This window comes from Emericellopsis cladophorae, assembly GCF_022114955.1.
Source record: "Emericellopsis cladophorae strain MUM 19.33 chromosome Unknown NODE_1_length_1489480_cov_119_871856, whole genome shotgun sequence".
Classification (NCBI taxonomy): domain Eukaryota; kingdom Fungi; phylum Ascomycota; class Sordariomycetes; order Hypocreales; family Bionectriaceae; genus Emericellopsis; species Emericellopsis cladophorae.
This window is the reverse complement of record NW_026250926.1, coordinates 78246-101412: the sequence shown is the minus strand read 5'-3', so window position 1 is coordinate 101412 and position 23167 is coordinate 78246. Positions and strand designations below refer to the sequence as shown.

The window sequence follows — 23167 nt, the reverse complement described above, 5'->3', positions numbered from 1 at the left end:
GAGGACATGGAGCATGGGGCCAGAGAGCGTCCGGCATTCGTCTTTTTGCTTTGTATATACCGCATATCGCTCAGCATCTACTTGCTTCCTACATCTCTTCTATGGATTCGTTCGTCCACGTCGTCCCACAAGGACTGCACCATTCCAGACCCGTCAGACGGCGTCGTGATTGTCCTTGGGCGAGTCTCGCTTCCACCCGAATAGCCCCGGTGTCGGCTTCAGATTCCGTACATCCCACGTCGACCTCTTCTCACTCTGCTGCTGCCGTCTCGGCGAGGTCATCCTGCGACTGTTGATCTCAGTAAGACGTCTCTGCTGATCCCGCGTCTCGAGCTCTCGGAGACGCTCGTGCTGTTTGCTCTTGAAGGCACTCGAGCTGTAGCGGGCCTTCTTTGTGCGCAGGCCCAGCCGTTCTTCAATGTAGGTGTAGACAAATGTCCATCCCACCGCCAGAGCCGTGCGTATCCAGGTACTAAATGCTAGAGAAAGCGACACGACAATGACGACACTGCTCACGCCGACTGTGGTCACTGGTTAGCCTTGTGGTTCTTTTTCCTTCTTGCGGCGTTCTGCTTACACATCCATCTGAGCTGCGGCCCGAGCTCCATGGCACCGTCCTCGCTGAACTGTTTTGCGTTCATGCCAAAGATGGATGTCATGAATTGCAGAGGGAGCTGTCGTGGTTAGCAGGCAACGAGTCACCGGGGGTTTGCGAGCTCACTCACAAAGATAATCGTCACCACTGTGAAGATCACAATGGATCGGCCCTGTATTACCGACTCATCTGCACGGCGAATAGCGGCCTTGGCTTCGATGATGTTGGCCTGCTGCTGCTTCATATCGACGAGGTCGCGCAGCTGTCATGGGATATATGTTAGTGTTCGAAATGCAGATGCGATGAGCCCGGCAAGTGTAACTGACCTGTGAGCGCGTCTTCGTCTGGAGCTTCTCCATCTCGGCCAGTTCGCCCCGCCGCTGCTCCATGTCCGAGGTGAGTGACACGATTCTGTCCCGTGCATTCCGCCAACCCTCACGAATCTTTGTGGCAACAGAAGCCCGACCAGACTGCGCCACCGTTGGATATGGCATGTCGGCGCTGAGAAGCTCTTGCAAGTTGCGATCCAGATCTCTCAATACGATGATTTGCGTGTTGAAAATCTCCTGCATAATCTGTAGCTCATCCAACACGTGCTGGGCCTCCTCCAGGATGGACCATTCGAAACTAATGTTCAGCGACTTGCGGACCAGCCTCTCTGCTGATTCAATCGTCTCGCTGCTGATCTTGCTCAGATCAAGTCCAAAGCCCTCGTACGCAATGGTCTTGTTCTCGGCGATCTTGGAGATGGCCGAGCTGAAGATGTCTAGTAATTCGGGCCGGTGATCAAGCAGCTTTGAAGGGTCAAAGAAGACCTTGGAGCACTCGTCGACGACGACGAGTGCAAGATCGTAGACGGACTGGATCTCGCCAGCGTCCAATTCCTCCAGCCGATCACGGATGCTGCGATGCACAGCCGACGGGTCGGGCTTGTTGCGTCCCCAGCGTCGGGGGAACGCCGATATCACGGTATCTGCGACGACAAGTCAGTCATTTTGGGCTGTGCTTATGCAAGATGGGACATGTTGGCATACTGTCATCCAAAATCCACAGCCACAGCTGGTCGACCATGATGAGGCGGGTTGAGGCTTCGGCGCTGTGCTCCTCGCTGTAGTACCGCGTGCCGCGTGCCACAACCTGGTCACGATCTCTCCGACTGGTGTCCTCGGCAGTCCAGTAGTAGAACTGCTCCAGCGTTCTGCGAGGGTGTAAGGGAGGCGTGGCGTACAGGTGATCCTCGATGAGGCGCCCGTCGGCGGCCTCGTCGATGACTTGGTGTATCTTGGCCACGTGCCAGAAGTACTTGGCCAGTGCGTTTCGAGGTCTCCATGCCTCCATGAAGCCTTCCCTCTCGGGCTCGAAGCTGGCGACATGACCGTGGCTCTTCTTGATCTTGTTGTTGGCGACGCTGGCCATACGACCTCGCTGCCGGAACGTGTTGGCCCTGCGCAGCTTCTCGTTCTGCGACTTGGCCACCTGCATGAACTGGCCCATGCGGTGGAGTCTCTTCTCAACCTCAAAGTGCAAGAAGGGCATCTGTAGATGTTAGCGACTCATTCTGCCAGTGCGCCAGGACCTTGACCTACGAAGAGTGCAAAATCTTTCCGCACACAGCCGTCCTGCTCGAGTCCGCCCTTGGGTCCGAGAGCCGCAGAGGGAACCATGGAGCAACGCGGCCCTATCTGGCGCGAGTGGGCGGGCAGTCCGTAACCGCCGCGCTGTTGGCCGCGCCAGAGCTCCGGTCGCAGGAGCCGTTGTGAGTTGTGCTTAATGTTCAGGGCCTTCATGCCGTCGAACTCGACGTTATCCTCGCCGTAGTACCTGCTCATCGCCTGTTCCACCCATTTCATGTTGTTGGCAGGGAGGTGAAAGTACCGAAACTGATCCTTGCGATCTGATCGCTTGAGGGGCGTGTTATCCTTGTTGTATAGAAATTGCTGGATGGAGATTTTCTGGTGAGGAAAGGAGCCATGCACCAGCGGGTGGTCCATGGAGGCCCATCCTTTCTTCTCGTCCCAGAGGATGATCCAGCCGTTGTACCCATAATCCTCGCGCCTGGGGTCGTCCTCGCTGTTGTCGGGTCCGGCGTCTAGGTCGGGCATGTAGGCTTCAGGGTGGAGGGCCTTTTGGGCATCCTTGTAGCCAGGCGTCTGCCATTGCTGGACGTACCTCAACACTTTTCTGTTGCGGGTCGTCGCAACTGTCTCGCCAGACTTTTCGGTCTGTCGCTGGACCTTGGCCAACTCTTCTGTTGCTCTCTTGGCGGCAATGTCCCGCCACTTCTGGCGAGAGTCATCTAGCAAGGCCACCAACGGAAGTCCATCTGTCGGAAAGACGCGATAGTCCCTGAAATGATCTCTGAAGTAGCTGATTCTCCGAACCTCTTTGCGGATCAGGTCCTGATCAGAGGGCTCGAGGCTGTGGTAGAGCTGTTTGCGACGGGAAATGCGAGTGCGAAGATATTTGGCCCAAGCATCAGGTGTGTTGCTGCGATCGGGGTGCGCATCATCGACATCATAGTCGTAATGGAAAGCCGGCAATGTGGTGGATGAGTTCATGCCTCCACCGCCATGGGCCATTTCCCGGAATGCGGAGAGCGGGTGCCAGTCTCGGGTAGTGGCCATGACGAGGTGGGAACTCGTGGTGAATTAGCTAGCGGGTGTCGTTCAGGTCGTAAATTCATGGCATCATGGCAATCGTTTCCAAGCAAGACAGCGCACGCACAAACACACACAGAGCAACGAGCGGAAGCAAGACGCTAACAGTAGAGAATGAACATTCAAGGCAAGATAAAAGGCGGTTGAGGTTCGGCGGCGTGGGAGACGCAGAAAGAGGAGAAGAAGAAAAAGAGAAAGGACAAGGAAGGAGCTGAGGCTCACCCCACCTGCCACCCGAATTCTGGATGATCGACAGCAGCAGCAGCAGCAGCAGCAGCAGCCGAGGAAGCAGCGAACACGGGCGACAGTTCCATGCCGTTTGCCCTGACCAAACAATTGTCAATATCCGCAGCTACGAACAGGTGATTGGAGATTGATCCCTGCTGCCTGGCAGAGCATTGACTGGAGTTCACTGGCTTCCACATCGGGCACCGGCCCGCAGCCCTTGGCACTGGCAGCTGGCAGCTGGCCCTACGGCGGAAGGTACGTACCTTGAGTATGCTTAATTCCTTAGCGGCATCCAGCGTGACTACAGTCCGTACAGATGGTACAGTACCGACATTGTCTTCATGTCTGCTGCCACGCTTCTACATGTACTAGTGCTCAGGCAATCTTGTAGTTAAAATGCCGGTGGTATTTGCAATCACATCAAGCTACTCCTGCCGCCAATCTCCATGCTAGCCTGTCCGTCCTTCATCTGTCCGCTACGCCCCACGACGAACTCGTGGTAGATCCTGCGCAGGCGTGCCTTTTCGTCGCTGCTGATACTGGCTCTCGTGGCATCCAGAGCCCTCTCGAGGTGCTCGCGGCGAATCACAACCTCCTTGTCAGTGCCGTCACTCTTGCTGTCGACACCGGGACCCCCGAACGCTGCTCCTCGCTGGGTCTGCCTGGCCCTACGACGTGCCAGTTTGATCTCCTCCAGCTTGGACACGATGGCTGCCTTTTCCACGAGCGCGGCGGCTGCGCTCTTGGGTGCGCTATCATCGGCAGGCTTTGCCGTCTCGCCGTAGCGGAATTGGACGAAACCCGGGGCTGCCTTGTCCGTCTGTCCATTCGTCACTCCATTTGATCGCTTCGTGACAGTCATGGCATGTTCGTTGACGTCGAGAACGTCGTGGATGGCTTCCAGCTGCGAGTTGGAAACCAACGCTTGTAGATCGGCACCCGAGTAACCCTCAGTCTGATGCGCAATATCGAGGAGCACATCATCAGAGTGGACCAGCTCATCCGATAGCCGCACCTTTTGCAACAGAGCCTTGAGAATGTCCAGCCTGTCCTCGACCTCGGGCAGATCGCACAGCAACGACTTGTCAAGTCGGCCGGGACGTAGCAGTGCAGGATCGATCAGGTCGGGTCGCGAAGTCGCGGCGAGAACATAGACACCAGAGAGGCCCTCGGCGCCGTCCATCTGGGTAAGCAGCTGGTTGACCACGCGGTCTGTCACACCCGTAGAGTCATGGCCTCTTTTGGGTGCGATGGAATCAAACTCGTCAAAGAACAGCACGCACGGTTTCGCTGCCTGGGCGCGATCAAACAGATCACGCACGCTCTTCTCCGACGCACCAATGTACTTGTTCAGAATCTCGGGACCCTTCACGCTGATGAAATTGAGACCACATTCGCCAGCAACAGCGCTCGCCAGCAGTGTCTTTCCGCAACCCGGGTACCCGTAGAGAAGCAGGCCGGACCGCAGTCGAAGCGGGCATTGAGCAAAGATAGGTGCGTATTTTGTCGGGTATTGCAATGTTTCCAGCAAGATCTTTCGCGTCTCTTGCAGACCGCCGATGGACTTGAACGTAGTGGTCGAGCTTTGCAGAGAGACGTTACGCAGCGACGCCGGTGTGAATCCTTTGAGAGCATTGTCAAAGTCAGTTCGACCCAAGGGAATGGGCATGTTGCTTGCATCCGAGGGATCGTTGCCAATGGCTCGCATGATCGCCTCGTTTCTCGCCCTCGACACAAGCACGGCAATGTCGCCTGGCATATACCCATCCGTAGAGCCAGCGATATCCAAAAAGTCGAGGTCGCTCTCCATGATGAATCCTCCAGCGTTCTTGCGAGGCAAATCGCCATTGGACTGACTGCCACCATCCATCCATTCTCCGTTCTCGTCGCCAGTAGCACTGCTGCCATCGGCCGTCGTGGGGCGGCTGCCATTGCTCGTTTGTGCGACCCCATCGCCTGGTCGCGTGGCGTCGATGCTCACGATTGATTCCATCACGCGTCTGCGCGCTTCCTTATTCGGCGCGGACAGCTCGACAATGTCCCTGACTACGTGGCCGCTCACCACCACGCTGTTCAGAGAGTCCTTGCCCTCAGCCGTGCCCAGCAGCACTACACCGCTGCTCTTTGTGCAGTATTGTTTCACCATGGAGCACAGGATCTCACTGACTTGTCTGCTGCGGCCGTTGTCGTTGCCGACCTGCAACTCGGTCTCGGCAGGGCATAGTCTGTCGACGTCGTCGAGCACAACGATGCCCTTCCCGCCTAGCCGGGCACCCCAGGTTGCAGTCATGAACAGATGGTGCAGAGTCTCCTTGATAGTCGATATTCTCGTCTCGTCCGTGACCAGCTTGCGGCAGGGATAGTATATGGTTGTGAAGAGGTGGTCCTCTCGTAGTTGTTGGGCCAAGTATTTCGCCACAGAGCTCTTCCCGGATCCCATGCCACCTGTCAGGAGCAGGGACGACATTTGTACAAGTTGCTTCTGCAGATTCTGCAGCAAGGAATCGATGCCGACGAGGAGGGCGTCGGTTTCAGGATGGGGATCATACGAGTCCCCATCAGCCTTGCTGGATGCCCGAGGCACTGGCGGCTGGAAGTCGATGTTGACCTTGTTATCAAGCCCCAGGACCCAATGCACGGCGTCCTTGCTCGTGCCGGGCTGGTTCACGCTATCCGAGTCGAGCACGAATTTGATAAGCCCTCCTTCCCAGGTGCTTGGGGCGTCCAAGCCCTCAAAGATGCCTAGCGCAGCACCATCAGTCAAGGGGCCTTGCAACAGACCTGGGGCGCCTGAGGTAGCCCCGTAGATGTTGCGAAACCTTTTGGCGGATTCTTCCTTCTCAGCCTTGGTTTCACCGCCAAATTTCAGACCCTCCGAAGCATGTGAGGTTGTGGCAAAGGGGAACACCTTGATTTGCTTGACTGTGCTGGTCATCAGCTGCGCTGGTGCTGGCTGCAGCTTGACCACGCCTCCCACCAGACCCTCGCAACCAAGCGTTGCGCACAACGCGGACGAGAGCGCGGCGGTTTGGCCGTTTGGAGGGTCCTCCCACGTTCGTATGTGAACAATGACCTGCGACGCTGTGGCCGTAGTGGCTGGTGCAGTGCCATCTTCTGCTTGAGGCTTTTGCAGACCACCCGGCTTCATCACATCAACAACCCCGTACTTGACGCCCTGTAGCGGTCCGGTTTGGACGATATCCTGGTCAACCCAGATGCTAAGCTCCTGAGCTGGCGCATCCTCGTCGAACCACTCGCGCACAACTGCGCGATCAATGCCACGGAAGAACATGGCTGACTTCTTCTCCTCTCTAGCACTTCTCCGACGCACAGTGCTTGCGCCGCTTCGTTTCGACTTGGACGTGCTGGCCACACTCCGATGATCTCCCGTGCTACTGGGCGTCTTGGCTCTGGTCTTGGGTGCCACAATCACCTCGGCGTTGGGTGATAGTTTCGCAAATGGTACGTCAGCACCAGGCGCCGGGTCCAGAGACACCACCCTGATATTGGCTGTCGAGGTAGGCGACAGGTGCAGCGTCAGAGTGTGAGCTGGTACGGGAATGCCCTCCGATGGGGCGTAGGCCGGATTCGGTAGCGCTCGGATTTGGGACTGCAGGTTCAGTTCAAGAAAGGTCGCGTGTAGCTCGATAATCTCCCAATCCTCGGGGGTAAGCGGCTCAATGTTGATGGTATGCGCCAGCGGTGGATCGACATGAACGGTGGCCATGACCTTCTGGCCGTCGCTGACGCCAAGCGCTTTCGCCAAAGTCGCGTCCATCTCGAGGGATTGACCGTCCTGCTCTCTAGACGAGCCTCTTGACCCACTGATCCCATCTCTTCCCACAGGCGCCGTGGTCCTGCGCTTGCTCGGCATACCCGTCCATCCTACAAAGATCGACTGGGGCGAGGGGCTTGCGCCAGCTTGTGCGGTCGTGGATGATTTGATGCTGAGCTCAACTACTACATTCTGAGCAGGCTATGCTCCATCAGTAGGGCGCAAAATCCCATCCATTGAGTCGAAACCTACTGTGTTGACGTTGACAAGGAGGGACACCAGCGTCGGTGGCAGATTGACGAGGCAGTTCTTGAGATGAACGAGCGAGATCTCGGCTGAAGTGGATGGCGCATTCCTCCTAGACGCCATGATGACTGAGTTGCCCACACAGTGGTGTCAGAAAGAGCTTGTTTGAGAAAGGTAGTGGAAGAGGCAGCAGAATGAGGTGCCCCAAAGCACCGAGCTTGTGACTTTGGGGCGGATGCCGTCGGTCCTCCCCAGCTTCGACCCTGGCCCACGCTTGCGTCCAGAGCCGAGGTACGGAGCGTAAGCCACACCAGAATCGACCATCCGCCGGCCGGCGCCACAACTGCCCCACGTCGCGCCACGATATGGCGCGGCAAGCTGCAAGTTTAATGGAATGTGGCTGGTGGCACTCGCGCGACGCGAAAAGACGCGTCTGAAAGCTGCATCGCGCGTGCATGCCAGGAGGAATCCACTCCTCTCGCGCTCGTTTCCCAGCCCACGGATTTGTTGCAAGTCGTATCGCGCATTTGAATTGCTTGCCGTATGCTAATGACCACACTGCCCCTCTCTTACCGAACGAGTCAACAATTTTGCGACAAGCAACCACTGCCGCTCAGATAATAGTACAACACTCGAGGAGCCTCGGACAAGATGGCGCTTCGTGAGCTCAAGGCCCCGGTGAACTACGAGAAGCAACAAAGTCAGTGTGCTGCGCCATGGGCGCGAGACGGGCCAGGGCTAACAAACGACAGGCGCCTTCGAGAGCTTTCTGACAGACTTCAAAACATCACCCGAGCAGACCATCACCGCGGCGCTGGGCAATGTCACAATTGACGAGGATGAATTGAGCGACGATTATGACTTTATGGATGACGACGATGGCGCAGCCGAGGAAAGGCAGCGACAGCGACAGCAAAAGCGCGAGCCTCAATACAAGTACAAGGAAGCCCTCCGTCAGCTCGCCAACAGGCAAATCGATTCGATAACTGTCGACCTCGACGACGTGCAAATAGTATGCCACGGCACGCAAAATCTGGTGAAGTACCGGCTGACAACTGGCAGTGGGAAGAACAGCAACAACAAGAGGATGAACTGAAGCTCGTGGGCTCGATTGAGATGAACACAAAGCACTACGTGGAGATTGTATCAAGGGCTATCGACAAGAAGATGCCTCCACCCGAGGCTGACCTTACGTACGACACCTTGCACGCTTTGCTTACTTGCAGTATGTGAAGGGCTGACGCACAGCAGGTTCAAAGATGATGTGCTAGATGTCCTCGCTGCGCGGCGCCAGGAGCGAAACCGCGTTTTGGAGGAGGAGCAGGAGAGAGATCCCGCCATCGACGCCGACGTCTTCCCTGCCGAGCTTACCCGTCGATATACCCTTCTCTTCAAACCTCGCTCGGGCACATTGGACCAACCCAAGAAGGCACTTGCTGTTCGCGACGTGCGAGGCGAACACCTGGGGCATCTCATTACGATGCGCTGCATCGCCACCCGTGTGTCTGACGTGAAACCCATCGTTCAGGTCAACGCCTACTCTTGCGACCGTTGTGGTTGTGAGATCTTCCAGCCTATCACTGACAGGCAATTTGGCCCTCTCACGGCCTGCCCGTCGCAGTCTTGTGTTGAAAACCAAGCCAGAGGACAACTCACTCACTCAGTGAGGGCCTCCAAGTACCTGCCGTTTCAGGAGGTCAAGGTCCAGGAGATGGCCGAGCAGGTCCCCATCGGTCAGATCCCTCGCAGCTTGACCGTGCTATGCTACGGCAGCACCGTGCGTCAGATCAACCCCGGTGATGTTGTGGACATTTCCGGCATCTTCCTCCCCACGCCCTACACCGGTTTTAAGGCGCTCAAGGCTGGTCTGCTCACCGACACCTACCTCGAGGCTCACCACATCTTGCAGCACAAGAAGGCGTACAGTGAAATGATTATTGATCCCAAGCTTGTGCGCCGGATTGAACAGCACCGTCAGTCAGGACAAGTGTACGAGCTGCTAGCGAGGTCCATCGCTCCCGAGATTTTCGGCCACCTTGACGTCAAGAAAGCCCTTCTGCTCCTCCTAATTGGCGGTGTGAACAAAGAGGTTGGAGACGGCATGAAGATTCGTGGCGACATAAACATGTGCATGATGGGTGACCCCGGTGTGGCCAAGTCCCAGCTTCTCAAGTACATCTCGAAAGTGGCACCGCGCGGTGTCTACACCTCTGGCCGTGGTAGCAGCGGCGTTGGTCTCACGGCTGCTGTCATGCGCGATCCCGTGACGGACGAGATGATTCTGGAGGGCGGTGCGCTGGTCTTGGCCGACAACGGCATCTGCTGCATCGATGAGTTTGACAAGATGGATGACAACGACCGTACTGCGATTCACGAAGTCATGGAGCAGCAAACCATCTCCATCTCCAAGGCCGGAATCTCGACGACCTTGAATGCGAGGACATCTATCCTTGCCGCGGCTAACCCTGTCTACGGCCGCTACAACCCGCGCATCTCTCCCGTTGAGAACATCAATCTTCCCGCCGCGCTCCTGTCTCGTTTCGACATCCTCTTCCTTCTTCTTGATACCCCTAACCGCGAGTCTGACGAGCAGCTGGCCAAGCACGTGGCCTATGTGCACATGAACAACCGCCATCCCGAACAGGTCACTTTCACGCCACACGAGGTCCGCTCGTACGTCGCGCAGGCGCGCACATACCGCCCCACGGTGCCCGAGTCCGTATCCGAATACATGATCAAGACCTATGTGCGCATGCGTGATCAGCAGCAGCGCGCAGAGAAGAAGGGCAAGCAGTTCACGCACACTACCCCACGTACTCTCCTGGGTGTCGTGCGTCTGTCGCAGGCCCTCGCTCGTCTACGCTTCAGCAACGAGGTTCAGCAGGACGATGTCGACGAGGCACTGCGCCTCATTGAGGCCAGCAAGGAGAGTCTCAACACCGACACAACCTCTGGTCGCCGTGGCCTCAACCCCAGCAGCAGGATATACAACCTCGTCAAGGCCCTGGCTGACTCGGGGGCCTGCCGTGCCGAAGACGCCGACGATGACGAGACGCTCGGCGTCGAGTTGAGCATGCGCAAGGTCAAGGAGCGCGTCATTGCCAAGGGCTTTACCGAGGATCAATGGATGACTGCTCTGGAAGAGTACACAAGTCTTGACGTAAGTTTCTTTTCTCAATAGTCGTACGACTTGAAGCTAACTGTATCCGCAGGTTTGGCAGACAACAGGCGGCGGTGCGAGATTGGTGTTTGTCACTGCGGATGCTGATGAGTTTGAGGATGATATGGATATTTAAAGGCTCGTGGTTTTGGGAAAGACGGTCAGGCGTTTCAAGGCTCTAGGATTGATTACAGACGACGATGGTATGTGTCAGTATTTCTGATTGGCAGAAGAAAAAGCAGCCAATTTATTGATTCAAGGTCTTCAATACTGCCGAGTCTTTGTGCGTACTATTGGGGACGGCATCATTGTTTGCTTTTGACATGAGCGAAGTGAGAGGCTCGAGAGTCACATGTTGATACATCCCATAGTATACAAATCTACAATATTGGTACATTACATCTTGACCGTCAACAGAGACGTCCGCTCGAGCTCTCCCACGATTCCATGCCCGCTCAGCGCCCAGTCCGACCAGACTGTGTGCTGGTCAATCTTCCTTCGCAACATACCGCTAGCGCCCCAGTACTCCATCAGCACGCGTGCGTCTGCCTTGCTGAGGGCCTCTAGCCTCTTGACGGTGGAGTTCTTGAGGGCGTCATACACGCGCTCGTCGTAGCCCTTCTCATAGGGATCGGGCTTGGGCACCTCGTCGCCCTTCTGACCGGCCTCGAGCTGCGAGAGAACCAGCTCTTGGGAGGGGTGCAGCTGGCGGTTGTTGCCGGAGGTGGCAGCGATGACGGCGCCGCCGTTTGGGAGTTTTGTCTTGCCCGAGAGGGCGTCGATGAATGTGCGCACGAGGACAAGGTCGTGCGCGTGGACGGGGTTGAACTCGGGGTCGCGGTAGTCGCTCTTCTTGTTGATGTGCGATAGGCCGTCGAGGGTGAACAACAGTGGCGGCCGACCAGGCAGCTGCAATTCCTGCCACAGGGCCATGAAGGTCGGCCACGCCCAGTCGGGCTCTCTTGCACTCTGGATCAGGTCGGCGAGGCTGCCGGCCCCCTTTTGCTGCGTCGTGGCGGACCAGTCCTTCTGCAGCTTCAGGCCTGCCAACACACTCTTGTTGGCGTCGTAGATGCTGGTGAGGAGCTTGTAGCAGTACACAGGCTGGATGAACTCGTACGGGTCCGAAGTCTCGGGGACAGGCGCATACTCGGTGTTGCCATTGGTAAGATCCTGAGCTAGAGGACGGTGTTAGTTAGCATCAGTCATTGGCAGCGAGGGTTGACCGTGTCTAGCATACCTTCGGGGATATTGATGACGACCCAATCGTTCATCATTCCGTAGAGCATAGCCTGCAGGAGAGCGTGACTCTTTCCAGACAGCTTCGTGCCCGTGAGCACCAGCTTCAGCGCCTCCTTGTTGCCCTTGGCAGCTTCTACCTGGTTCATCAAATCCACCATGTCCTGTCTCACAAGGATATGCGGCTTGCGGAACAGATTCCAGGACTGGGTCGTCTTAAAGGCTTCCAGCGTGCGCAGCTTATCCTGCATATCGTTGGGGATGGAAAACATCTTGCCGGCATTCTCGCTCTTGAGCATCGTGTCGGGCTGCAGGTTCTCCGTGCCTTGCACCTCGAGCGCGCTGTTGTTGCTGAGCTGGATGCGCTTGCGGAAAGCCTTGCGCTCGCCGGGATTGGGAGCCTTCGCGCGGACCAGAGGCTTCTTGTGTTTCTTGGAGACCTGCACCTGTTTCTGCGGCGGCAGGCTCGATTTCCCTTGCGCAGCGCTCTGGAGGGGCGTTGTCGTAAAGGCCCTCGTGAGGGATCGAGGCGTCGTCGAGACTGTCGGCCGCATGAACGACCGCAGTGAGTGTGCGGAAGCCATGTCGGCTAGTGCGCGGGTGTCTTTGCTGTCACGCACGCGAGAGAGCAATGTCGAATGCTGGCTAATGGAGCGCGGTCGCGTCGCTGGCGGTGATAATCTGAGTCTCGCAGCAGAAATTCTCGGATTACTAAGGTTTCAATGGCAGGCCAAAATTGGACCCGCTCCCCAGCCCAAGGGGGCCCAGGAGCGACGCTCGCCTTATCGATAGCAAAAAAAACAGGCGAAAAGTTCTGGTGGGACAGTCGCAGCATCTTGACGGTTCACTTAAAGAATACCAACCAACCACCTACTGAAGCGCACACCACAAAAACACAATGGAGGCGAAACCCAAGTTGCAGGTGGCCGTGGAGAAGCCCACGCCATACACGTTTGACCTCGGTCACATCATGGTCGAGGACCCCAACCCAGTCGAGCTCGATCACGAGGCCATCGAGGCGTCGCTCGCCAACGTCGCCCGCGACGGCGCGCAATCTCTCATCAACCAGCTCTTGACCACTTGCCCCTTGAGCACCACAAAGGACGGCGTCCTCCTCAGTCTCCCGGCGCCATCGAACCGCCTGCCCCGCGAGAAGCCCGTCCCCGAAGCCAAGGCCCCGACCAAGTGGGAGCGCTTCGCCGCCAAAAAGGGCATCCTGCCCAAGTCCAGGGAGTCGCGACGCAACCTGACCTTTGACGAAGAGAGCGGCGACTGGAAGCGCAAGTGGGGCTACGGTGGTGTCAACAAGAAGGGCGAAGGCGACGCCATCGTCGAGGTGGACATGAAGGCGGAGAGGGAGAGGAAGGAGGGCACACACGTAAGGGGGGACAACCGCAGAGAGCGCAAAGAGAACCTGAGGCGAAACGAGAGGAAGCAGAGGAAAAATTCTCGGGATGCCTCAGCGAATGGAAGGAAATGATGATCACAGGGATGTTTGTTGCCGCGGATGGGTTCAGGTATTGCTCGGCCAGCATCACAATGGCGTTGGGGACAGGGCGCTTCGCATGGAATCACCAAATCAAATTGAATTTCTTAAAGCAGCGCTCCGACTTCCATGACCAAGGCGGGTGCCCTCTTTCTTCCTTCTTTCCTTCAGGGCACACCATGCTGTGCCAGTATGCTCGTTGTCAACTAGCTCACCAATCCAACTGACTCCCCCCCCCCCAAAAGTTGTTATGATAGACCATCTCCATTATCGAACGTCTGAGCCTGTGAGGCAGTTCAATCCTTCCCCAGCTTCGTCTTCGCAACAGAGTATTCCTGACAAAGCAACTCTTTCTAAAAACGACGATTCTTTCGGTGCCTGCTGGCCCAACTGACCAGCGATAACCGATCAACTGAGGACTAAGGTGGTGATGCATGTGTAAATATTGGCCGAATGACAAAAAAAGGTGCTTGAAATGAGAAGATCATAAAGGCGTGATTCGTGACTCGCCTAACGCGCTGGAATACAATCAGGGTATCTATCGATAACGATGTGAGATTTTGCGGACGACTATTTCTTTTCAGAGATTCTGCCCATGGCTAATGAAAGCCAAGCGGTGATAAAGGCTGGATGGGAGAAAGCCGGCGTAGCTCCACTGATTTGCTTTTCGCCGCTTCCTGCTCGCTGTTGAACGTCATGGTTGTCGATATCGTGGACCCGTTTGAGCCCACGCTGTCCTTGGACTGCGATCCCTGTACCTGGGGTTTTTGCGGTGCTCGAGCTGGTGCGGCACCGTTGGCCGAGCGCTGACTGGACTCCGAGCGGGACCGCCGAGTTGCCGCAGCTGGCGGCACGGCGACAGTTTGCGAGAGCTCTGCTGATTGAGAAAGTCCCTGTGGTGGCGGCTCGTCGAGCAGGATATACTCCTGCTCTATGTAGGCTGCCTCGTTGGCACAACCTTTCCAGCAGTCCCTCCAATCGCAGACCAGGAACTTGAAGCAGAACGCATCGATTTTCATACAAGGCTGGAAACAGATGCAGAGATTGCGGAAATCCATCTTGTTCTTGTCCGAGTTGGCCAGGAGAAGGCTGAGATGGCAAGTGATAGCGAAGAGCAAATAGTACTGAAAAGGCGACAGATTCGACAGCTCATCGATGAGCAACTGCGGAACAGTTTCTGCTCCCGCACATTCTCGCGCAATTCGCTCCTGAGCAGCCTTGGGGAAGAGCTCTTCGGGTAGCTCCCGAAGCCATGCTTTCAGCATGGAGCCGATAATATTGATGTCGTATAGGTCATCTGCCTCGAAGAGGTTGACATCATGTTCTGCGATCCTTGTCAGCCATATGTTCTGCTATTTTCTGTACAGGTGCACTGACCCTCGTCGAACCGCCGTTGCCACTTTTTGATCTGAGGACCGCTGCCTGGGACGCGATACAGACCCTCTACCTCACAACCCTTGAAGTTGAGATAATCAATAGCTCTCCATGGAAAGGCGGGCATCCAGAACTCGGTCTTATCCCTCGAATCTTCTAGTCGCTTGGATATCCGTGTCTTGCGCGTTTGAGCTGCTAGAGGAAGGTTCAGAACCTTGAGCTCATAGTGTTCGTCGTCAAACGAATGCTGGTGTTCGTGGGTACTAGCGCTTCGGTGACCTTTGAAGAATCCCCGATTGAACATACCGGCAGCCTTTGTAGATGAGTTTTTGAGTCCACTGAAGAATGTCGAGTGTCCATTCTCGCGGACTGGTGCGGGTGCGGGTGCGGGTGCGGGTGCGAGTGCGGGTGCAGGTGTAGGTGCAGGTGCAGGTGTAGGTGCGGGCACGGGTGCGCCTTTTGGCGACTTGTCGCGGCGCTGTTCTCGGGTTACCTGGCCTTCGCGTGAAGGTTCCCTGTCCTCAGACGGGTTTCGTGGGGGGGAGTCCATCACGTCGCGACGAGGACTCTCCTTATGTTGCTGCGCGGGCGCTGTCTGCACAGACGGCGACTCGCTTCCGTTGGTCGACTGTGGGGCCAACGTAGGCATCGGATCGTGTTGCTGCTCGGAGGGGTTGGCAATGTCGCGCAGATTGTCTCGGAGAGATTTGGTGCGTTTGAGAAGGCCGAATGGCTTTCGCTTGGGAGCCGCCTGGGGAGAGTCGCGTTCGCCGTGTGAGGACAAAGAGTGTTGCGACCGTGACGATTTGAGGTGCAGTGGCCTTCCAGAAGAAGATTGGGGGTGGGCAGCGTCGCGATGGGTGGAGCCTAGAATGTCATTGAATCAGCGAACAGAGCCCCTGACTACAGCCAGCACATGTCCAGTCCCGAAGACAGGGACGTCGAGCAGCAGGCTGTGCTCAAGCGAAGGACTGGGGCGCGCGCACGCACGTACCTGCTTGATTAGAACCAGATGTGTCTGCGCGCTCTAGTTCAGCGGGTTGCGGCTCGTCGCGTGAGGGTATCGAATTGTGGGATGGTTGACTTGTGAACTGAGTGAAAGACTTGGAGGGCTTCGCGAAATGGAAGAAACCTCTCGACTTTTTGGGCTCGTGTTGTACCTGCTTCGGGGGTTGTTGACCTTGGGTTGGTGGTGTTCGGCTTTGCGATGTCGATTGCGCTGATCGGAGGGATGTGCTCGAGTGGTTGTAGGTAGAAGCAATGTGAGGATAGGCAGCAGCTTTCTGCGATTGTGCTGAGCCTTGGACGGATGGCTGCGAGGGGCGACGTCGGTCGAACTGGTCAAAGTCGTCTGTCTTGGACGGGTGGCCGGCGCGTGCAGTCTGAGGGCGCTTCTGAGCAAATCTGCTGCTGAACGGCGATATGCGCGCGCTCGCGGAGGCTGGGGATCTAGACTCGGATGGGGAGAGGCCCGTCGACGTAGACGATGCTGTCCCAAGAGTCGAGTTCGCGGCTGATACGGCTTGGGCGGCAGCGGTAGGCTCAGGTGGGATGGAGGTCGTTGCAGAGCTAGTGGTCTTGCTTGTGATGTTCAAATTGGTGTGAGGTATGGAGAGCGGCTGGGGGACCGCCTTCTTGCGTCCCATCTTCCCTCTACAAAACGGGACTGGAGCGTGGGAAGAGGACTGGACTGGACTGGACTGGACCAGGCGTGCCTGCGTGAGCTGCGCGCAAGTGCCCAGGCTGGCACAGTTAAGGCGTCTCACACGTCTACAGCAGTAACAAATGCGGGCGGTGGAGAGGATCGGCCTGTGACTGCGGCAACAGGCGTCACAGGGCAGCGGACTCGACGAGGGTTGCGCAAGAAAACCTGCCAGCGACCAAGGAATCGCAAAGGGTCCTCCGGTCGTGGGCGGGCCGGGGATTTTGTCGTTGTCGCGGTGCACAATGGAATACGGACCGCAAAATGAGGGACGCTTGCGGGCAAGGGCATCCAGCCCAGTCCTCCTTCGCATGCAGCTCAGGCCCAACGAGATGACATAGAGCTCGGCAGTTTCATTGCCTTCCAAAACGGCTTTGGCAACTTTGTGCGCACACCTGTTAAGCTTGACTATTTAGGCATAAAGTGATAGAACAATGATTAAAGTATCATCTCCGTATTTAATTAATTGGGGATCGATCGTTCAATCAGGGGTTCGATAAGCCGTTTGGAATGAGCTTCAAATTGTTGCGACTGCCAACGAATGACCGCCGCAAGGTAGGCAGGGAGGCATTCACAAAAGTCCAAAGCCGCTCGTGTTCCATCTCTAATTTCAGAGAACAAAACATCCCAAACTTGCTAGGTATGTACGTATTCCTAGCGTTACTTGGGCTTGGCGAAATTCAACTTGGCCCTTCATCACCGTGGTGCCTCCCCAAGCTCTCGAACGTCGAGGTTATTACGAAGTAAGCCGGCAGGCTTCATTGCCGGCGTCGCTACAGGAGAGATGGGTCTGAAACAGGCTAGGTTCGTCCTGGTTCAACCAATGACCGTTAGTAGGACTCAGGCACCCTTTCAGGATTGTTTCAGGGGTTTTTGTTGTCGCCATCCCTGCAGGGCATGGACACGACACCCTCATTCTCATGATTAGCGCCTTTGTTCGCCATGATCAGCTGAGAAAATATCTCGGTAAATAAGGGATATTAATCAATTACTGCCAAGACTCAAAGATAATTGTAGTGTCCTGGTCGGACTCCTCGACAAACTCGCTTCTCCAATCAATTGTAGTCACCTGACAGATGCATGGGAGGGATTGGCGATGACGTTGGATCCTTGGCGTCCGCTGTCGTGACTGCGCCCATTGACCGTTGATCCTTTCTGAGCATAAGTGTTGGCCCTGTCGTGATACATACAGTCTTTACCATCTGTACGATCTGAATCAAGTTAGTGCCTCGGCTGTGACAGGGCGAAAGTACAGTGCTTCGGGTCCTCGGGCAAAAACATGGAGCAATATGTACGTGCTGTTGAATACTAATCTAGTTCAAAAACTGCGGGTTGCTCATATAACAATGAACGCTACCGACCATACTTTTCAATTGCAGGCCATCGACATGAACACCTAAAGGCATTGAGTAAGGATTTGCTAATAACGATTGTCGCAAGCAAATAGTTAAGAGTTCGAGGTATTGGTCTCCTTCCTAAGTGACGTGACCAGGATACGCTCTAGGGTAGGCTGTTTACACGGGCATGGCAAATAGGGTTACGTAAGGGACCGATTTTAGTATAAAAAGTTCCTCATGAAAGACCACAAGCAATCACCCCCCGCTCACCTCACTCGCTCCTCGTCGCCATGACTGAGGCTCCTGCCACCACCAAGCAACTGCATCTGGCTACTGATGCCCATGTTCAGTACATTCAGAGCCTCGACACCCACAAAGATGAGCTTGATTACTGGCTGACTGAGCACCTGCGTCTCAACGGCGTTTATTGGGGACTCACGGCTCTTCACCTTCTCGGCCATCCCGATGCACTCCCTCGCGACGAAACTCTCGACTTTGTCTTGTCGTGTCAACATGAGAGCGGGGGATTCGGAGCAGCGCCCGGCCACGACGCCCACATGCTCTCTACAGTAAGTGCTGTACAGATTCTAGCCATGGTCGACGGCTTCGATGAACTAGACCGCCGCGGCAGGGGTAAAGCTCAGGTTGGCAAATGTATGGGCTGCTGATATTCAGTCCCCGACAGTTGCACTAACCGAGGCTACAGATATCGCCCAGCTGCAGAACCGCGAAACGGGAACATTCTACGGCGATGAATGGGGCGAGGAAGACACGCGCTTTCTTTATGGAGCCCTCAATGCGCTGTCACTCCTGGAGCTCACCTCGCTGGTAGATGTAGTGCGAGCAGTCTCGTACGTCGCGTCCTGTGCCAACTTTGATGGCGGATATGGCGTGCGACCTGGTGCGGAGTCGCACTCGGGCCAGATCTTCACATGCGTCGCTGCCTTGGCGATCGCAAACCGGCTCGACCTAGTTGACCAGGAGAAGCTGGGGCAGTGGCTCAGCGAGAGACAAGTCCCTGGCGGCGGGTTGAATGGCCGGCCGGAGAAGAAGGAAGACGTGTGTTACAGCTGGTGGGTGTTGAGTAGCCTGTCGATCATCGGCAGGATCCACTGGATTGATCGCGATGGTCTCACTCAGTTCATCCTTCAGTCCCAAGATACCGACAAGGGTGGCATCGCAGATCGACCTGGTGATATGGTCGATGTGTGGCACACCTGCTTCGGTGCGGCTGGGCTCAGCTTGCTCGGGTACCCCTCCATGGAAGAGGTTGACCCCGTTTATTGCATGCCAAAGGCCGTCATCAAGCGAATACTGGGTTGAAGAAAGCCGGATTTGAGTTGTGGAGTGGGTTGCGATTTCGGCCATCGAATTCGGAAGCCCCTCTTGCCATCTAATAACCTGCTAAAGACAATACTTCGTGTTAGCCAGGATACAAGGCGAGAGGAGAGGAACTGTTGGTTTTTTCAGGGGCAGCGCTAGTACGCCGTGGCGCTGTCCTGTGAAGTCCTTCAAACATGCGTCTTACTACTACTAGCTCAGTGCTTATCGGCACAGCTGACGCCTAATAATAGAAGTCAATTTGCATCGAGTTACTCCTTTTTCAACGTGGAAGAAGGCTGATACAGCTGCTATGCACATGAGCTTATGGTCCTCAAACCAGACATACATACACGACGGTAGGACAAGCCCTTGTCCTTCGGACGTGAGGCCAACGAACTGCACTCTCACATCACATATTGTGACTACACTTCAGGGGGCAGTGTCAGCACACCTGGTTCATCACTTGGAATCCCTTCAAGCGTACACTTTTGTCAGCATTCTTTTCTGAGGTACCGCATGCCTCGAGTGGTGATCGAGAGCAATGATCTGAGCTGCAAAATCCAGGAAGTTACAAAGTCTGGCGTGCGTGCTGGTTTGTGGTCACCCCCAACTTAGGACGATTCTGCCGAAAGACCCGAGAGCGCATGTAAACAACCTGTTCCTGACAACTCACGCGCCGCGACCACTCGAAAAAAAAAAAAAGGGAAAAAAAGTCCCTATTGCCTGTATTTGAACTCCAGAGCCAGTCGCCGATACCAGCCTGACACAACGAATTGAAAAAGTCATAAGATATAGAGAGGTATAATGAGGTAGACGAATACTCTAGCACCAAGCTACGTTCATCTCATTTCGCTGTATCGAAGTGTCTGGAGCTGTGCGGGCGGTGTGGCCAGCTCGAGGAAAGAGCGAGCGCATCTGGCACCAGACGGCGGGAAACTAAACTGCAGCAAGGACTCATTTCTGGTCCCGGATCCCTTCTGTCTCACCTCCGGCCACTTCGATCCGTCTGTCAGCTTGCAATAGTAAGTGGTGGAGTCTTTTGGCTTCAAGGCGGTGTTTGGGCTCTTCGACGCACCAACTTCTGCACCCGATCCTCACCGGCAGTAGCCAGTTCCAAGGGCACATAACGGCCACACAGACTCCTACGTCCGTGCCTTCCACCGTCTGGAGCAAGTCGACATTATGCCCAAGCGAGCTCGCAAAGCCAATGCCATAGCGGCAGGAGCTATAGACACCAATGCTCGGTCAGCTGGCCTTGTTTCGCAGGTAAGTCTCTGTTATGCCGTGAATCAAGTCAACAACTTCGTCACATCGTGTCGGCCTCCTTCGCTTTGCCATTTCGACTCCTGGGTCAGCTCTGTCGGCATCTGCGTTACACCCACTGTCCGTCCCTCAGACGCCCTTGCTTGTCAAAGCTCTGAACCATTGCTCTCGTTCAACTTGCTCTCATTCACCTGCCTTCATCTCCAGGCACTCCTTCTTTCTACTTGGAGATATCACTGGCTCCAACACCTTTTACGTGTTCTGATCGATCTGGCCTTCCTGGCCTGCTAACCACCGGTTGCATCGATATAACCACGAAAGCTAGCCACGACTTAGCCTGGAATCTACGTCTACGTATGGAAGCCATGCCTCAGATCCCCCACCTGGGGATACCAATTTTATTGGCATTGGACCTTGGCAGTTTGAAACCGAAGGCTAACAATTTACAGGCCACCATGGAATCACTGCCGATAGCTGTTCCTGAAGCTCCGATGGCGGCTCAAATGCCCGAAACCCTGGCACCAGAAATGCCTCCAAAGCCGATCCCCTTGCAATGCTGCGTGTGCCCCGATACCCCTACATTCTCGGACGTCTCTCATCTCCTGACGCATATCGCTTCCAAAGGCCATTTGCACCATGAAACGCAGACCAAGCTCAAGGCTCGCCAAGATGGGCAGGCGTTCACAAGCATCCAAAGCTATGACCAATGGTATCGAGACAATAACATTGAGTCTCTTCTCATCGAGAGGATGAAAACCAAGCAGGAGAAGGATGCAACGAGAAGCAAACGAACAGTAGGTTCCTCAGCGCCATACCCAGCCAAGGTAAGCATATCTAGATTATCCGTGGGCTGACCCAGCCCTTACACCCAACGTAGCAATCAAACCGGAAACCCAAACGTTTACCCGGCACTGTAGCACCAATCATCAAGTCCGAGGATGAAGAATTCCCCTCTAGCACCAGTATGGCTGCTCATCCCGGCGCTTCTGTACCGGAACATGATCTGGTTGCAGCCGAGGATGTCACCACGCTTGATGACACCATGTCCCTCAAAGGACTGATCTGGCCAGGCATGGGAAAGTTGGACCTTGCAAACGACGAGATGAAGCGCATCAGGAACCAGAAAAAGCCACGATCTGTCATTGAGAAGATGCGGAGGACATCAGAGGGTGTCAGCTCCGAACAAGTTGTCTACAGTCCTGGCTTTGAGTTCGCGAGAACAAAGGACGTTTATGATGAGCTCACGCCGGATGAGGATGGGGTGGAACCAGTAAGGTGTTTCTCATAAAATTCTCTGCTTTGATGGCTAATCATGGATCTTGAAGGTCTCAGAAAAAAAGACGGTCCGCACCAAGAGGAAGAAGACCAATGCTCTCGCAGATGTGTCCGTAAACATTCCACGTCGGAACCTCAAGCAAGCACGCCGTGAGGGCTGTGCACTGCCAAACGTGGCAAAGCCTACCAAAGCTGGCGGACACGATATCGATCCTGAGCTGTCCACCTTCGTGCCTCCATCCCAGCGACCGACCCCCGATGTCTTCAGCGACGAAGATCTCAAGCCTGGTGAGACTTCATGGTCACTACAGGTATCGGTGCTCGACTGACATTTCACAGCTTTCGATGACCAAGGATTTGCAGTCCCGACTACTCGAGAGCACAAGTAAGAAGCATCTCCTAGCACCTTTGAGAAGCTATAGCTAACTGGGTCCGACAGCTCCGACCTCAGAGAGCGATGCAATGTTCACAATTTAAATATGCTGTCCCATCACAACCTCGTTTCTCCAACACCGACCCCCAAAGACCCGATTACAGGTTTCAATGGGAGCGAAAATCATGGTCACCGTCAGAGGTTCCCTGCTGCTTCTTAGTATGGGAACAGCAACATCCTTGGGACAGGTTGAAAGCCACTCCTTGTTGAGAAGCTCGTAAACTAACATTCAGAAGCAGAACCATTCACTCCACACGACGATGCTTATCTCTTCGGCGATCCTACATTTTACTATCCACCAAACATGCGAAACTCATTCTATACGTTTCCACAGATAGACGGACTGAACAGTGTCTACCACCTCCCCGGCGTCACATACACGAGGGCCGATAGATTCGGCAACATTGGGGGCGATGATGGTTTGTGTGGCGTCGGACTGGGGATATTTCCTCAGGCGACAAACGGCACCCACATTTCTTTGACACATGGCAAAACATGCCTTGTTAATCAACCCCTGGACTCGACGCACCAAGGCATGTCGCCACTCGCTGCGCTTGTGGCACTTGAACAGGAGCAAAGCCTCTCTACAACTAGTGCCTGCGGTCGGTCACAAGAGGATTCGAACAACAGCATCAAGTTAGAAGAAAATACGACAGAGTATATAGGCAGCGATCCGGACAAGGGCGAGGATGGTGGTCTCAGCTTCGAGGATCACAGTGCCTGGGAACAACATCACCTGAACATACCCTTGACGATCACCGATGCCCTCCGCACCGAGGATATGAGCCTCTGAGCTGCCATTTTTTACACATTGTTTGGGAAAGGGGTGCGATTTATGGTTTTGTGCTCGCTTTATGACATCTCGGCTGAGGCTGGTACGTGCCACAAGTTACTCTGACGCATTGCACGCTAATAACAATTCCAGATCCAATGGGGATGCACATCACGGAGTCGAACATTCGGAAGCCGGGTCACTATACTATACTGCACGCCAAGCATGATATGGGGCTTGCGAACTTTGCTTTGTCATTGTATTGGGAAGACTCGGGCGCTATTTGTTGTTGTTCCTGGTGT

General features: G+C 55.3%; 7 protein-coding genes across 7 annotated transcripts; 4 read left to right on the top strand and 3 right to left on the bottom strand.

Moving 5' to 3' along the window:
* Positions 1-153: 153 nt before the first annotated feature.
* J7T54_005903 (Peroxisome biosynthesis protein-like protein) lies at positions 154-7624 on the bottom strand (the record flags this gene model as incomplete). Its single annotated transcript, XM_051504396.1, has 9 exons — positions 154-521; positions 578-674; positions 726-857; positions 922-1568; positions 1630-2131; positions 2182-3232; positions 3475-3576; positions 3900-7456; positions 7508-7624. 9 exons carry the CDS (start codon positions 7622-7624, stop codon positions 154-156), a joined length of 6573 nt encoding a protein of 2190 aa, XP_051366425.1.
* A 528-nt stretch (positions 7625-8152) lies between these two features.
* J7T54_005902 (DNA replication licensing factor MCM7) lies at positions 8153-10797 on the top strand (the record flags this gene model as incomplete). The annotated part of the gene is made up of 5 exons (XM_051504285.1): positions 8153-8201; positions 8254-8513; positions 8564-8694; positions 8753-10661; positions 10714-10797. The coding sequence occupies 5 exons, from the start codon at positions 8153-8155 to the stop codon at positions 10795-10797; spliced, it is 2433 nt and encodes an 810-aa protein (XP_051366424.1).
* Positions 10798-11057: 260 nt separating this feature from the next.
* Positions 11058-12484, bottom strand: J7T54_005901 (37S ribosomal protein-like protein; the record flags this gene model as incomplete). The annotated part of the gene is made up of 2 exons (XM_051504174.1): positions 11058-11839; positions 11902-12484. The coding sequence occupies 2 exons, from the start codon at positions 12482-12484 to the stop codon at positions 11058-11060; spliced, it is 1365 nt and encodes a 454-aa protein (XP_051366423.1).
* Positions 12485-12798: 314 nt separating this feature from the next.
* J7T54_005900 (uncharacterized protein) lies at positions 12799-13380 on the top strand (the record flags this gene model as incomplete). Its single annotated transcript, XM_051504063.1, has 1 exon — positions 12799-13380. The coding sequence occupies one exon, from the start codon at positions 12799-12801 to the stop codon at positions 13378-13380; it is 582 nt and encodes a 193-aa protein (XP_051366422.1).
* Positions 13381-13985: 605 nt separating this feature from the next.
* Positions 13986-16406, bottom strand: J7T54_005899 (Rho-type GTPase-activating protein-like protein; the record flags this gene model as incomplete). Its single annotated transcript, XM_051503952.1, has 3 exons — positions 13986-14710; positions 14764-15627; positions 15755-16406. 3 exons carry the CDS (start codon positions 16404-16406, stop codon positions 13986-13988), a joined length of 2241 nt encoding a protein of 746 aa, XP_051366421.1.
* Positions 16407-18089: 1683 nt separating this feature from the next.
* J7T54_005898 (Geranylgeranyl transferase type-2 subunit beta-like protein) lies at positions 18090-19122 on the top strand (the record flags this gene model as incomplete). Its single annotated transcript, XM_051503841.1, has 2 exons — positions 18090-18453; positions 18506-19122. 2 exons carry the CDS (start codon positions 18090-18092, stop codon positions 19120-19122), a joined length of 981 nt encoding a protein of 326 aa, XP_051366420.1.
* Positions 19123-20304: 1182 nt separating this feature from the next.
* On the top strand, positions 20305-22886 carry J7T54_005897 (uncharacterized protein; the record flags this gene model as incomplete). The annotated part of the gene is made up of 7 exons (XM_051503730.1): positions 20305-20388; positions 20835-21179; positions 21263-21655; positions 21711-21948; positions 22000-22045; positions 22445-22512; positions 22759-22886. The coding sequence occupies 7 exons, from the start codon at positions 20305-20307 to the stop codon at positions 22884-22886; spliced, it is 1302 nt and encodes a 433-aa protein (XP_051366419.1).
* Positions 22887-23167: the final 281 nt, after the last annotated feature.